A 16,120-nucleotide genomic window follows, 5' to 3' on the forward strand; every position below is an offset into this window, starting at 1 on the left:
GTAATGTGTGTGCAAAGCTGTATGAAAGCTCTGTTATACATAATTTTAGTGTAAGTTTATCATTTTTTTTCGCTGTGAAAACATTGGACTACCGACAAGTGCTTGGCCTTGTCGGAAAGCTACAATTCCGCTGTTTCACGTGATATGCGTGGCTTCTCGCTATGACACACGGTCGTGGAGAAAATCAATAGAGAAGAACAGGTGTGAATTTGGACGCACTATGCGTCGTTCGGGCCCATAGGGTTAAGTAATCAGAGAGAAAACAACATCTGCACCTCCTCTGGCTTTGTTTCTTAGGCTTTAGGAAATCTAAGACATGACGGGGGACTTAGGTCAATCACAGGTCATTTCAGAGAGAGGGCATTCCTATTGGCTGTTAGAGCCATATCTTGCAAGTCCTAGTTTCCTATTATTTTTTGAGTCACTCGAATGCTCCACCCGACCTGGCATCTTGGAAACATTTAATTGAAGTGTGGAGCATGAAAGATGCCACAAGGTTAGAATCTTAAACTGCCATGTTTTTGGTTAATCTTAGCTTTTTTAATTGATTGATGAAGTTTAATACCCCATTGATTTGAACTTTGTATTTGTAAAGGCCTGTTTGTTTGGGGAATGTTTGTGAGGGGGGTTTTGATTTCGGGTTTTTTTTTTTTACACGACAGTCAAGACAATCAGTTCATAGCGTCATCTTGCAACTCGCCATGAATCCTGCGAAGAAGTCAATTCTTAATCCAACCAAAGCACCTGGATCATCAAACAGTGAGAGAAACTAAACCAAAGACAGTGAGTTTATCATGTCTCCTGTTATAGCGTCTGTTTCTAAACTTATTTAGAAGCCGCAATACTGGCTGTTCTACAGATGCGGGTAAGCCTTTACATCCCTTCAGTGAAAGTCTGATTCAATGACGGAGGATCCTGCAGAGAAAGATACCACTCAAGCATTGGCAACAACTGCCTACACTGCAAAGCAACCCAAAAAAAAGGAACACCAATTGATCAAAAGAGAGTCTAAAGGCCCTGACGCACTAAGCTGACAACTGGCCATTGGTCAATCAATAAAGAATAATCACTCTTTGTGTCTTTTGGCCACAAAACACAAACAAATGTGATGGTGAAGATCTGAAAACCCGTAGTAGAGCATTTTAAACGGGATTTCCTGGAGAGACGAGGCCATGGGACTGATCATGAGGCACCACAGACACTCAAATCCGTATTTCCATTTTTTCTGGGTAAAATGAGTGGTGCAGTTGTATAGGAAAAAGGTCAGGTCAATCCCATTACTCTTGTCACTAAAGTACCCACCTTTTTGTGTCACTGTTGGCTTTGTTCAGTCATCCTTTGTCTGTTGTTAATGCGGAGCATGCTGCAGCACCATGACAATGTGCCTAACACATGTTAGGACTCTGGCTTTTTGTTTTATTATTATTATTATTTACAAGAGCAGTACCACACTGTCTTATCAGCCTTTTGCAGTAGTCTTTTCTCAAATGAGCTGTTTCAATTATGGGATTAGAAAAAAGGGCTTCACCTCCATCTAACAGCGTTGTATTGTGTGATATGGCTGTAACATATTAGGTGAAATGAAAGGCTGCACACAACGACCCCTGCTCCTGCAGAGAACTAAAGGTTAAAGCCTGAAAACTCGTCAGTGTTCATTTAGTGTGTAGTGTTCAGTGTCAGTGTTCATTTAGAAGAACAAGTGCTTCTATTATTAGCTTGTGAAAAAAAAAATGAATAAGAGCACTCACGGAAGTTTTTTAATATTCCAAGATAATAGAAAGTGGCTGAATAATGGAAATCATTCAGAGAGACGGCTACACATGCAGCATGCAAATCAATTTTAATTGCAAAGTGTGATTTTACGTTATCAGCCTGAATGCCTGAGCGCTCGCACAGGTCTTGGATCTAATTGGTTGTGGCAGCAGACCATTCCCTGTATAACTTTTATAGTAGACGATGCTTCAAATATGGATTCTGCTGCAAGGAAGCTACATATGCTAAAATAGAGATGCTTCACAAACATCTTCAACCCGTCAGCACAGAAGATCAATACGATCAGCACAGTTTCAAGGTGGAAGGTTAGTGTCACCACTTCAGTATCTGACCAAATGTCTCCCCTTTTGCTCTGAGTTATGGCGTTGAGTAATGGCCATAACAATGTTTTTGCAGAACATTATGATGTCACAGTGAAGTTGATCTTTGGCCTTTTTGTATATAAAATGTCATCACTTTATCATTTTATCCATCTATCCATTTTCATGCGCTTATCCGGGCCAGGTCTCAGGGGCAGCAGGCTAAGCAAAGCACCCCAGATGCCCCTCTCCTCAGCAACAGTTCCAGCTCCTCCTGGGGGACCCCAAGGGATTCCCAGGCCAGATGAGATATGTAATCCCTCCAGTGTGTTCTGGGTCTGCCCCGGGGCCTCTTACCAGTGGGACGTGCCTGGAACACCTCTAACAGGAGACGCCCAGGAGGCATCCTGATCAGATGCCCGAACCACCTCAACTGACCCCTTTGACACGGAGGAGGCGTACTCCAACCTCCCTCCAGATGTCCGAGCTCCTTACCCTACCTCTAAGGCTGAGCCCAGCCACCCCACGGAGGAAACTCATTTTGGCCGCTTGTATCTATGATCTCATTCTTTCGGTCACTACCCAGAGCTCATGACAATAGGTGAGGGTTGGGATGTAGATGGACCAGTAAATCGAAAGCTTCGTCTTCTGGCTCAGCTCTCTCTTCATCATGACGGTCTGGCACAGAACCTGCATCACTGCAGAAACCACACCAAATCACCAATCCATCTCACACTCCATTCTACCCTCACTCGTGAGCAAGACTCTGAGATACATGAACTCCCTTGCTTGAGGCAGTAACCCTTTCTGAACCCAGTGGGGGCAATCCTCCGTTTTCCAGCAGAGAACCATGGCCTCAGATTTAGACGTGCTGACTCTCATCCCGACTGCTTCACACTCTGCAAACCGCCCCAGTGCATGCTGGAGGTCATGGTGTGATGAAGCCAACAGAACCACATCATCTGCAAAAAGCAGAGATGCGATTCTAAGGTCTCCAAAGCAGACCCCTTGATCCCCCGGGCCTATTATGACAAAATTTTGTAATAATGAGCTGATAAATCTTTGCATTATGGCCAAAAATTTGAAAAAATCCTCTCCTGTTCCTGAGATATCACGCCTACGAGAATGGGACAGATGCCCTACAACATAATGCCTCTAGCCACAGCTGTCTCCGGCATGGAGGCATAATAAATACATGATTTTAGAAACCCATACTAACGTGATCAGAGCCATCTCAAGGGCATCTCAAGGGCAGATGGAAGACGGAGGGGGCAGAGGTAGATGAGAGCAGCCACAGGATATGAGAGAGGAGGGAGCGATGAGGGGAGATGGGTCATCAGCAGGTCACATAAGCACTGCTGTTATGTTTGTGTGGTTGAAATGACTGTTGTGGTCCCTGTGGTAGAGGAGTGACAAACTATTCATTATCTTGGCTACATTTTCTTTATTGTAGGTTATTAGAAATGTTAACATAATGACGTGGGTGTAACATCCACATGTCTTCCTCTACTGTCTTTTAAAGTCAGCTGAACTGTAAACATTGCTGGGCTACAAACAACTTAAAGAGGAGGTTGTATGGTTTGTGTGATACAAAGAAAACCTACCTTGTGTAAGTCGAGGGTGTAAGGTGCAGGATCCCAGGCCACCAGAGTCACATTCTCGTAGATTGAGGTTGTTTTGAATCGATGCTTAGGATGGGCCACAATCTGCCAAGGGAAACAAACATTGCTGTAAATATTAAAGCCAATATACATAAATAGCAAATATTTTATAAAACTTATATCATCATTAATGCCAATATCTCCTTAAAGGTTTCGTGTGTTGGATTTACTGGGATATATTTGCAGAAATGGAATATAATATAATAAGTTGGTCTGCCCCCTAATAATCAACTTAATGTTAGTCGACCAGAAAGGTCATTAGTTGGCAAGATTTTATAGGTTGCTTTGTCACAGAAAAACACAATAAAAGCTAAAAACAATCAAAAAACAAATGTGAAACTCTATCAGGAGTTGTGCCTTGTCAAAATAAATCAAAACCTATCTGACTGGACCATGTGGGAATTTAATTTGAAAGGACAGACACAGGAAGAGGCCACGCTCAGCAGTCAGACAGGAGTCACGTTACAAACCAATCACAGCCAACAGATATCTTTCCCTTCTTCTGTAAATATTCAGTCTGATAAATACGGAAAAGTTGATCATGTTAGTGCAGGGCTACCCAGAGCTTTACATCTGTCCCAAGGACGATAGGCCTACACACTTATAAATAGCTCCTGGAAGAAGATCAGCTCTGCACTCAGGATTTCAGATAAATAGGCTATATGGTGCTTGTTCAGGTTGCTTAGCAACCTCAGACGCAACCTGCTGGGTAGTGCATGTGCACAGCCCCTAATTTCCAGGGCTGGTACCTGCGATTATTCTACAGGCTAGTTAATAACATGTCGGGGAGGAAATCCAAAGTGTGGGATCATTTTGAGAAGGTAGTTAGCTTGATAGGCCGTTTACAGACAGATACACACACTCAATACAAATACGCACACATGACCAAAGGCATGATCCCCTCGAGTCTTACGCCTGGTGGAGATAAGGCACTGGTTTGATTACTTCCTGAAATTGACTTACTTCTTTTTAAAACATAATGTTAAGGCAGAGCATCCATCACTGAGGGTTTATTTCCAACCCAGCGGGCTTCAGTTCTGGGAGTAACAGCATGACCTGTGATGACTTTTGGGCAGAAAGGCAAGTTGTGATGACATAATTGGGTTGGACATTTTATTCACACCCAATAGAGCATCAAGAGGTCATCGCTGATGGATGCACTGTTGCCCAGAGTGGTCAAGTGCCAATTTAACGGTAAATCAACACCATGAGAGACGCCCCTGAGTGCCGGATGAGTCATCATCAGGACAAATGACTGTATTTGACAGAGGGAGTCAACATGTACAAAGCCAGACTCTGTGATACGGTAAGGTTATTTATTTATTGTTCTCAAGATGCTTACAGTCAGATTTTGATAGTCAGATATATTACAGTCAGATATTGTTTGCTGGACTTATTTGTAAAAAGGTTGAGATATTGATATCCTGTTTTGCAGGCCACACTAACTGACTTCCATGTTACAATTTCCACTTGTGGATCTTCCAGCAAATATATGGAAGGTAAATGAAAATTAATAATGTTTGAGCTGACCTGAGGCTCCTCCAAAATAAGACATGTGGAGCAAATCTAGTATTTCAAGAGTACTGGAAATAAAACTTGTGATTCAGACAGGAGATGCCTAATCACTATTAATCATTAAAAAAAACCTGCACAAAATCATTAACCTCAAAATGAAAAGAGATTGTTTATGCTACATTTAGCTGTAAGATAATTCCCAGGGTGCACCCCACCTCTTGCCTAATGTTGGGATAGGCTCCAGCCCCCCCGTGACCCCTAACAGGATAAGCGGTTATGGAAAATGAATGAATGAATGACCAGAGGAAACAGAGAAAAGGGGCTCTGAAGTTCACTTTTGCTCAAGAGGTAGAAAACCTACAACTATCAGAATGCACTGCGCTGCACCGGGCCAATAAACACTCCTGCTTGTAGGTGATGTATCACAGCTGGTTCTTTTCACACAATAGCGGCCGGCCAGCAACAACAATTTTAACTGTAAGCTAAAATATGTTTCTAAATACATCTGAGGTGAGAAACAGGCAGTGCAGTCACTTATTCTTGGTTTATATTCCATCAGCACTGCCAAGTTTTACCGTTTGATCGGCTTTCAGTCTGAGTTTGAGAGAGGAGCAGCTCTGTCTCTTGACCCGTGTCTATACTCTTTGCGTCTGCAGTGGTGGCATGAGTGGCGAGCAAAACGAAAATGCATAAGTACAGCCTGTAGTTCAAAGCTGGTTGTAAATCTGCAAAGTATCCATCAATGTTACACTGGCACCTTGTTGAAGACACATTAAGAGAATTCCTCCCTAACTGCAGGTAATCTGTAGAGCCATTCATAACACACAATCAGGACAAATTGTGCTCTACAGTAAAGGCTGGCATGGATGGGAGGTGCTGATTACAGAAACGTGCATCTAATTAGCTTAGCTTCACATAAGCACTGGGAACAGGGAGAAAACAACTAGCCTGGCTCTGTACAAAGGTAAAAGAAAAGCTGCCTCTCGGCTATTTTCAGAGGTGAGGGAAAACTGATGATTATTTCTGGTTTTGTCACTACAACCTACACCTCTCTCAGGACATATAATCCTTACAAGTACTGTAAATACCAAAATACTGATTTGTGCAGATTTAACAGAATAAATTTAACACCACAGGGACAGTTCAGCTCTGGGCTGATAAATAAAGGCATGTTGTGTGTTGTTAAAAGAGGGTAACATTTACTTTGGAGAAGAGAGTCTTGACCATAAGTGCTACCAACACAATTTTAAGTTAAGTTGGAACTTTTCATTTTAAAGGAGCAGTGTGTGGGATTTAGTGCCATCTAGTTTTGAGGACTGCAGATTGCAATGTGCAATCCTTACTGCTCCCAAGTGCCAAGCGTGAACTCCTGGTAAGGATTCCTTCAGTGTTCATTGTTCAAGAGGTTGGTGCTAGGGCCGCCCCCTAATATTTGACAAAACATTAGTCAACTAGAAAGGTCATTGGTTGGCAAGATTTCATTGGTCGCTTAGTAAAAAAACAAAAAACAAAAGTGAAACTCGATAAGAAGCTGCGCCTTGTCAAAATACATCACAACCTATACGACTGGACCATGTGGGAATTTAATTTGAAAGGACAGACACAGCAGTCAGACAGGAGTCACGTTACAAACCAATCACAGCTGACAGATATCTTTCCCTTCTTCTGTAAATATTCAGTCTGATAAATACGGAAAAGTTGATCATGTTAGTGCAGGGCTACCCAGAGCTTTACATCTGTCCCACAGATGATAAGCCTACACACTTAAAAACAGCACCTGGAAGAAGATCAGCTCTGCACTCAGGATTTCAGGTAAATAGGCTATATGATGCTTGTTCAGGTTGCTTAGCAACCTCAGACGCAACCTGCTGCAGGGCTCTTGAAAGCTGGCACAAAAAATGCACAAGATGTAGCGCCCAACCTCATGTTTTCCTGGTGGTTAAAGACGCGGCATGTGTACGGCCCCTAATTTCCAGGGCTGGTACCTGCGGTTATTCCACAGGCTAGTTAATAACATGTCGGGCAGGAAATCCAAAGTGTGGGATCATTTTGAGAAGGTGAAGGACGAACCCAAGGTGATATGTAAACTCATCTTCATTGGTCGACTACAAACATGACGTATCATCTGAAACATGGAAGTAGCTACATGCCCATTAGCCCACAGCGTCATTAACAGGCGGCTCGCTCAGTGTGTGACGTGCACTTGTAGATAAAATATAGGCCTATATTAATGAAGGTTCATTAGTACGGTTTTGTATTTCTCTGTAATGTAGCACAGTGTTAACAATGTTACTGATACTATTCTTTCTCACACCTTCAACTCAAACCATTGTGTTGCCCCGCCCAAAATATATCATTTGATAATTAAATTAATATTGTAAATATGCAGGCGACTAGTCGACTAATGGCTCTAAATGACAACTATTGGTTGACTAGGAAAATTCTTTGTTGGGGGCAGCCCTAGTTTTTACTGGGGCACAAATTATCTGCAGAGGTTTCTCCTCTCCTAAACAAATAGACAAATAGAATAGATGGTTCAGTCTGAGGCTGTTTGGCTTGTTGCGGAGGGGGCTACCTAAGGTGGCCAGTGCAAAAACGCAAAAGGCCCTACCTAGAAACAGTGTCTGGTTTGAGTGTTCTGGGCTACTGCAGAAACATGGTAGTGCAACATGGCTGATTCTGTGTACAAGAACCTGCTCTCTATGTTGATATAAATGGCTTATTCTAAGGTAACAAATAAATGAGGAAGCTTATTTCCAAGTGATTATACCCTACAGAAGACATATTTATTATATTATATTTCATTGCTGCCAATATAGACCCCTATATTTTACACATTGGACCTTTAAGTAATGTAATCTTTAAGCTCCAATTCGTGTTCTTGTATAGATTGTATTTCAAGAATCATGAAGGCTAGGACATGCATCATAACAAACATGAACTATCCTCAAATAAAAATGTCTATATTCTAAAATTATTACATAAAAAGAATGTGCAAATAAGATTACACATGTATTATTAATAGGTAATCATTCCTATTCATAACTGGTGGTTGAGCCATAGAATCACAGAATGTAAGCCAACGATCAATAAAACAACATTCACTCAATGTAAAAAAAAAATAAGTGGACCACAGTCGTAATCAATCATTTATATTTTCAACATTTGCCATTCCGCATGTTTTACATGCGTTTCAGAGAGTGACACGAGCCTCTGAGTTCTATGTCTATCAATAATTCATCATCGTGCAACATGCAAGGTCAGACTCTCACTCACCTGTGAGTTGATGATGCGGATGGTGGTTTTGCTCCCCACGTCTCTCTCGTATCCCTCTGTAGGTGCAGCGTTGAACCGTAGAACTGCCTCATGAGTGTCTGAAATAAAATACACAAACCGTCATTTGAAGCAGGTAATGAACTGACCTTGAGGTATACACACTGTTGTGACAATAATAAAGAAAATGTATGAGATACCTGAGCATCAAAATGATAACAAAATTACTTTATTTTTGTTTTCCCATGAAAACCGACACAACAGTGAAATGAAAAATACATTTTCCCAGTTTGAATCCTGTGCGTTTAATAACTGTTGATTTATTTCTTGTTATATGCCACATATATGTAAAAAAACAAAAAAACATCATCCATCCATTTTTATCCACTTATCCAGGGACGGGTCGCGGAGGCAGCAGACCAAGCAAAGCACCCCAGACGTCCCTCTCCCCAGCAACACTTTCCAGCTCCACCTTGAGGACCCCAAGGCGTTCCCAGGCCAGATGAGATATGTAATCCCTCCAGCGTGTTCTGGGTCTGCCCTGGGGCCTCCTATCAATGGGACGTGCCTGGAACACCTCTAACAGGAGCTGCGGCTCTATTCCGAGCTCCCCCCTGTATGTCCATGATCTCATTCTTTCGGTCACTACCCAGAGCTCATGACCATAGGTGAGGGTTGGGACGTAGATGGACCAGTAAGTCGAAAGCTTTGCCTTCTGGTTCAGCTCCCTCTTCACCACAACGGTTCGTCGCCGATCCATCTCATGCTCCATTCTACCCTCAGTCATTAACAAGACCCCGAGATACCTGAACTCTCTCGCTTGAGGCAATAACTCTCTCCCAACCCGAAGGGGGCAATCCACCAGTTTCTGGCTGAGAACCATGGCCTCAGAAAAAAAACAGTGCCAAAGATTTTACATCAATACCCCTCTATTCTCTTTCCATAAAACCAGGTAAAATAGTTTCAAGTTTTCGATGACTCTCCCTGCACTCAGAGACGTTTACCAAAGTTCATCCAATCAAATGAGACTTTGGGTGATTAGCTAGCCACACTGGTCATATTACACCGCACTTCTCGGTTTGTTGCTTGTATTAGCTAACAGAGCAGTATGGTGAGAGACAGGAAGAGAAGTGAGTTTGGATATCAGAGGGCGAAACCTTTGTTTTCATTCCCAAAAACTTGTGTTGGAGGTCTAATTCAGTCATCCCTCCCTTGTCCTCCTCATCTGATCTTATGGAGAGGGAGGTGTGCCATCAGTCCACTGTAGCACCAAACCTACCACCTTCTAAGCAGTCCAATCAAATGCGAAGGATTTGATTAAAACCCTTCTTGTAACTGTACAGCACTCAAATATCAGGGTTCCTACACATTTTCCATACTTTTCTAAATTCAAATTTCCAGACTTCCTGGTACCTTTATTAGATCATATTGTCAGTCCACACACACACACACACACACACACACACACACACACACACACACACACACACACACAGTACTCATATTCTACTGATGTATATTGCAGTTAAATTTTCGCAGTGATGATATATATATCTTATTTTCAATATGTTAATTTTATATCTTAAGTGCTCATGTTAAACACAGAAGCATAATGTGCCTTTAATTGTTATTTAATTTTAATGCACATTTCATTTCTACTTTATTGCTTTATATTTACACACTTTTATTTCATACTCTTATTCTTACTTCTTATAATTCTCTACTCTTTCCATCAGAGCAGCTGTAACAAATCATAATGCCCCCTCAGGGATCAATAAAGTATTTCTGATTCTGAGCCCTGAAATATACTCCGGGAAATATGTCACAGTACAGAAGCTAAAGACGCTGTAACTTCCACTTCACTGGGACTATAAAATCAGATGATACATTAATAGTATTTAAAAAGTCATGAGGTTTGACACCCAGCTCTTGAGATGTTCAGATAAATGTAAAGTAGGACAAACCGATGAAGTGTTTCACATCAGCCTGAGCTTGTCAGGGTCTTGATGTGTTCACCGCTGTCTTTCAGAATTGCTTCTTAGTTTTACATTTTAGAGGCAACTTCAAAAACAAGAAGAAAAAAAACTACACAAAATACATAAGAAGGCAGACTGTGGCTCACTGAAACAAGAACACAGTTGTTTGCATATGAATGACTTCCAGCTCACATGGCACACACACACAAACACACATCTTTCTGTAGTTAGATCAATGCTTTCTGGAGTTCGACACATCATCAAAGCGCTCGTGGCAGAAGTCACTGTAACAACACACTGTCTGCAGTGATGTAAATTACTGTATGATCACACAGTGGCAACAACGTGTGTCAGGCTCACAGACGTAAAACCAAAGTGCTCTCTAGTGGTTAGTTCCTGTAACTGATGAGCTACCACACAACAGCCTCAACCTTCATTCTGACCACATTCTGTTTTGTTTGTGTACATCAGAGTTCCCACGCAAACATGAAATCCTCAGCGTGATGGATGTTTGTAGTAATAATTAGAATCTCCTAACATCTGATGATCGATCCGTCAGTCCCAGGGATCCTCCACATGTGTTGATCTGACACCAGAATGGATGATCCTCCAGCCTTTGATCTAATACTCCTTCAGCCAGTCGACCGTTACAAAACCAGCCTGACATTGAGTTTGCCCAGCTGCTCCAATATAACACTGTAAACATGTCAGTTCCCTGTGGGGCTGCGCCAGACTGATTGATTTTCAGGATGGTTTTCTCAAAGCAGAGATCGTTCTTTGTCATTGGAGGTTTGTTTCACTGAGGAGGAGGCTGACATTAATGTTTCACACACGCACCTTCAGACTAAGAATATTTAATGAAAAAGAAAAATATACTTTTCCAACACTTCTCTTTTCTACGTGGGAAGCATTTTCTCAGTAGCCATAAAGCATGTGACGCCGTATCACAACACCGTTATTCACACTCCGTCAGAGAGTTTGATTCATCTAAAGGTAAAGAAAGCATCGATCAGTGTCTCAGTGAGATTAAACTTGAGCTCACTGCTCCTCCGTTGATGCAGTTTGTCCATGTTTGACATGTTGTTCTCCTCCTCGTGTCACATGATGGATGAACTATTGAGACTGACTGTGCCGGAGTCTGTTCTTGTTTGTCATGTCGCTTTGTAAACTCAAATATAGATATGTTGATTTTCAGACCCCCTGTGGAGCCGACACTGTTGGCTTTCAGCTGAATATAACCGACCCGGTGTCGCTGATTGTACAGTCATGATTTCATTACTTCAAAGTCAGGCATCTTTTATCTCTAGAGATGTTTGTGCCAGACAAATAAAACCTGGGAGAGGCAGATGAGGTTATAAGCAGCCTGTTAAATGTTCTGCCATTACTTTAACTATCACAATGCAATATTCTGACATCAATCACGGCTCCAGTTATGACTGTAACATGTTGCCACCTTGCACTGGCGCCTTGTTATAAACTGACGTGACAGCTGACTTTTAAAAACGTATTAAAAAAGCCTTGTTCCAATTACAACCAGTTAACCCATTATGAGCCTGAGAGCCGTCCAACAGCAGCAGATGAGGCCCTATCCCAGCTGACATTAATCGAGAGGCGGTGTACGCTCTGGACAGGTCGCTAGACTATCACAGGGCTGACACATAGAGACAGACAACCATTCACACTCACATTCACACCTACGGACAGTTTAGAGTCACCAATTAACCTGCATGTCTTTGGACTGTGGGAGGAAGCTGGAGTACCCGGAGAAAACCCACGCTAAGGGCTCCCCCACCTTGCTAGTGAGGCCACAATGCCTCACCAGTTCAAATCCCTGTCCGGACCAAATATGGGGTATGGACTGCTAGCTGGAGAGGTGCCAGTTCGCCTCCTGGGCACTACGGAGGTGCCTTTGAGCAAGACACCAAACCCCTACCTGCTCGGGCACCTGTCCAAGGTCCAAAATCCTCTGGGGATTCATGAAGTATATATTCTTCTTCTTCTTCAGATAAGACTCTGTTTGATTTAGAAATGTGGCTGCTTATTTTTCACAGTTCTAATAATAATCATTTCCTGATATAACATTACAGTTTCTGTCTCCATGCACACAGAATGTGACGTCTAAAGGCAGAGCAGCAGCATGACAACAATGTAGGTGGATGAAATAACAAATAAACAACATTAAAATAGAACAAATGTGGTTAATGGTTTGGTTTAATGCTACTTGAAGATGTATGCCTTTATGAATTAAATTACTCTAATGGTGTATTTTTTTGTTTGTAGAAAGAGGACACAACCCCAGTGAAAATCAGTGCAGTGTGTGTTGCCTTTAACCTTTTATATCTATGTCCTCAGGTCAGACCTGCTGGCAGCTCTGCAAGTGTCTATTTTAATACGACCACAGGGGGCAGCATGTTAAGAATTTTGCACAACTACAGTGAAATCAACAACACAAATCACATAATTACGTCACAAAAAATCTAAAATCATGAGGTCAAATGTGCGAAGAAAAAAAAATACATCACACTGAGGGACAGCTGACAGAGGCTTCACCAACAGACTGAGATTTACTCAACAGTGCTAAAAGCTATGATCATAAAAATGACCTGTCAGTTGAGTCAAAAACCAATAAACTGTATAACACCGCCAGAAATGGCTGTTCAAAACAAAGATAAATATTGAATTTTACATGGTAGAGGTCTAACCACTTTCCCTCATACAGTCTGTCCTTTTTGGGAAGATGAATTTAACACTTGGAAACAATTTTTCAGAACAGTTTCCAAAACAACTGGTTTCTACCACATAATCTTTCAGCTGAAGATTTTCTACAAAATTACAGCCACTAAAAAAACAACTTAATGCGTTAAACACTGAATAATCATCATTATAACATTCTGTAATTATGGAGAGAAAGACCAGCTGCATTTGCTAACATTCATGTCCAAATACTGCATGTCACTAACTCGGCTTCTTCTCTGGAGCCTTTGTGCTTCACTGTCTCACAGGTTCCCTCAAACTGCGGTGACGTGGTTATGCTGCTGCCGTGGTCCTGCCTGATGCCGACCAGTACTGCTATTATTAGTCACACTTCTACTTTTATAATATTCACATGATTATTATTGTCACATACACATACTATCATATATTAATATATATACTTATAACATATACCCTATGCTACCAAAATGCTATTGTTATTATATTATTATTACTACAATTAATGTTATTGTAGCTATTGTCAAATACTTTTTGTCTCATATGGATTACTGTTCATTTATTATGTTGCTCTGTTCTGTACGACATCTATCGCACGTCTGTCCGTCCTGGAAGAGGGATCCCTCCTCAGTTGTTTTTCCCCCGTTAAAGGGTTTTTGGGGGAGTTTTTCCTTACCTGCTGTAAGCCTCCAAAGGACAGAGGGATGCTGTAAAGCCTGGTGTGTTTACATGCTGCTCAAGATTTGTTTATTACATCACTGTGGTATTTCTCATTGAGTGTCACTACTTTCTGTAGTATTAGTGGCGCCTCTATTTTTTAAAAAATATATGAATTACAAAAACATCATCTACTAATTCACCCTGTATATGCATGTCATTATGATGCTTTTTTTTACTGATGTTTCAGCTATGTGATATTCGAGGTGATACTCTAGGCACTGCTGGCCTTTTAGAAATATACATTTTTTTGTAAATGTATTCCTGTGGTGTAATTTGATACTGGTTTTGCAGTGTGTTTCTGTATAGCTATATGTGTTATCACATGATCTGTTGGGCAACCACATATAGAAGTGTGTCTCCTTATCTTGTTCATGTCTGACGAAGGGCTGGTGCCCAAAACGTCACATGTGGTGATACTATTAATTTTCCAGAAAGAGCAGTTTCTGTCGTGCAAACCCGTTTTTGTATTTTTGGATGCTGTAAAGCCCACTGAGACAAATTGTGATTCGTGATAATGGGCTGTATTAATAAAACTGTATTGATTTGAGTTGACTTTTATATTGCCCAGTTGTTGCAGGTTCATGGACTAATATCCAAGGTTGGCTGGGGCCAGAAAAATGTATTTTGAATTTACACCTTTAAGCATTACGTTGGGCGGTCTGGATGAAAATAGTCCCCACATAATAAATACAATTACTTTATTAGGTAAAATATTTATATTTAAAGCTCGATAAAGAAAAAATCTGAATCTAAAGATCCTACAAAATACAGTGCAAAGTCACTTTCTTATGGAAATAATTATTGCTAAGTACAAACCATAGCAGCACAACACAACATGAAATGGGAGAGACTTTCCTTTAGAGAAGAGCGGGACTATATAGAAATATAGCTATGATCTTTTTGTTATATGTATATTTCAGTTTCTAAATGTACCAGTACTATCAACCTAATTGTTTTAATTACTTTGCTGTTCTTTATTCCTCCAATTGCCCCCCCTCCCCTTTTTTTGTGAGTTTATTATGTCATAACATCATGTCGTCCTGTATGCTATTTGTTTCATTTGCCTGTACTAAAAATAAATAAATAAATACATTCAAAAATTAAATTATGTTAAATTAAGTTCAACAAAATAAAATGAAATAAATTCAAATAAATTAATTATGTTAAATTAAGTTCAACAAAATAAAATGAAATAAATCTGAAAAAATCTTGTTAAATTAAGTTCAACAAAATAAAATGAAATAAATTAAAAAAAAAAGAAATTAAGTATAACAAAATAAAATGAAATACATTTTAAAAAATAAATTATGTTAAATTAAGTTCACCAAAATAAAATGAAATAAATTAAAAAAAAAATCAAATTATGTTAAATGAAATAAAAAATATAATAAAATAAACACTATGAACTTCACAAAAGAATATTTGTTGAAGGGCATTTCATTGAATATTTTTGCAGCATGTTCCTGTTATTTCTACCATCCCATGTTGTACTGAGGATGTAGTTTATCCTGTTCACCACATGATGGCAGCCTCACATCACAAACACCAAACCAACCTAACCCAAAACCACAGCTCCAAAGCAGGATGAACTCTGTGCTGCAGCCACTGAGAGAAACCCGATAATCTAAATGTCAGCCAACCTGTGAGTGGCACGGTGAAAGTGTCCGATGGTCACATTCATCTTCCAGAGATTTGTCACAATTCACAGCTGCATAGGTTTTGATGCAGTGCAGCGTTTCGGGAGGACAGCAGGGTGAGAAGAAGTAGACGGAGTGGGATCGATGCCCTTTGATTTCCTGTTGAAGCTGAGCCTGAGAATTAATGTAACAAAGTCGAGCTTTTCCAGCGCTGTTCAATAATTAATCAGCTCTATAACATTCATCTCATTCATCAAGTCATTAAATCCCGCTGTCAAGCCAAATCTCTTTTCTTAAGAACTGAACGCCATGATGATGATGACACACTGAACCAATACCCTGACATAAGGATGTGTTTGCCCTCAGAGAAGATGCGCTCATGAATTACAATTCTTCATTTGACGACTTTCCTATATTCTCATAATAATGGTCAACGTTATGGAGTTATTTTTCTTTCTTTATCATACAGGCAAACAGAAACGGGTTGAAAACACAACTTTCCACACTGCAATCAAAAATATAGATCTGAGAACAAAACAATCGACACTTGAAAT

At 40.6% G+C, this 16,120-nt stretch overlaps 1 protein-coding gene across 1 annotated transcript in view; it reads right to left on the bottom strand.

The window, feature by feature from the left end:
• Window positions 1-16,120, bottom strand: part of LOC126392824 (beta-galactoside alpha-2,6-sialyltransferase 2-like) — an 80,012-nt gene that overhangs the window by 22,903 nt on the left and 40,989 nt on the right. The window contains exons 4-5 of the mRNA XM_050048490.1: window positions 8,525-8,622; window positions 3,677-3,778 (exon numbers count right to left, since the gene is read on the bottom strand). Coding sequence (XP_049904447.1) covers window positions 3,677-3,778; window positions 8,525-8,622 — 200 coding nt within the window. The remainder of the gene's footprint in view (window positions 1-3,676; window positions 3,779-8,524; window positions 8,623-16,120) is intronic.

This window comes from Epinephelus moara, chromosome 7 (assembly GCF_006386435.1).
Source record: "Epinephelus moara isolate mb chromosome 7, YSFRI_EMoa_1.0, whole genome shotgun sequence".
Lineage (NCBI taxonomy): Eukaryota > Metazoa > Chordata > Actinopteri > Perciformes > Serranidae > Epinephelus > Epinephelus moara.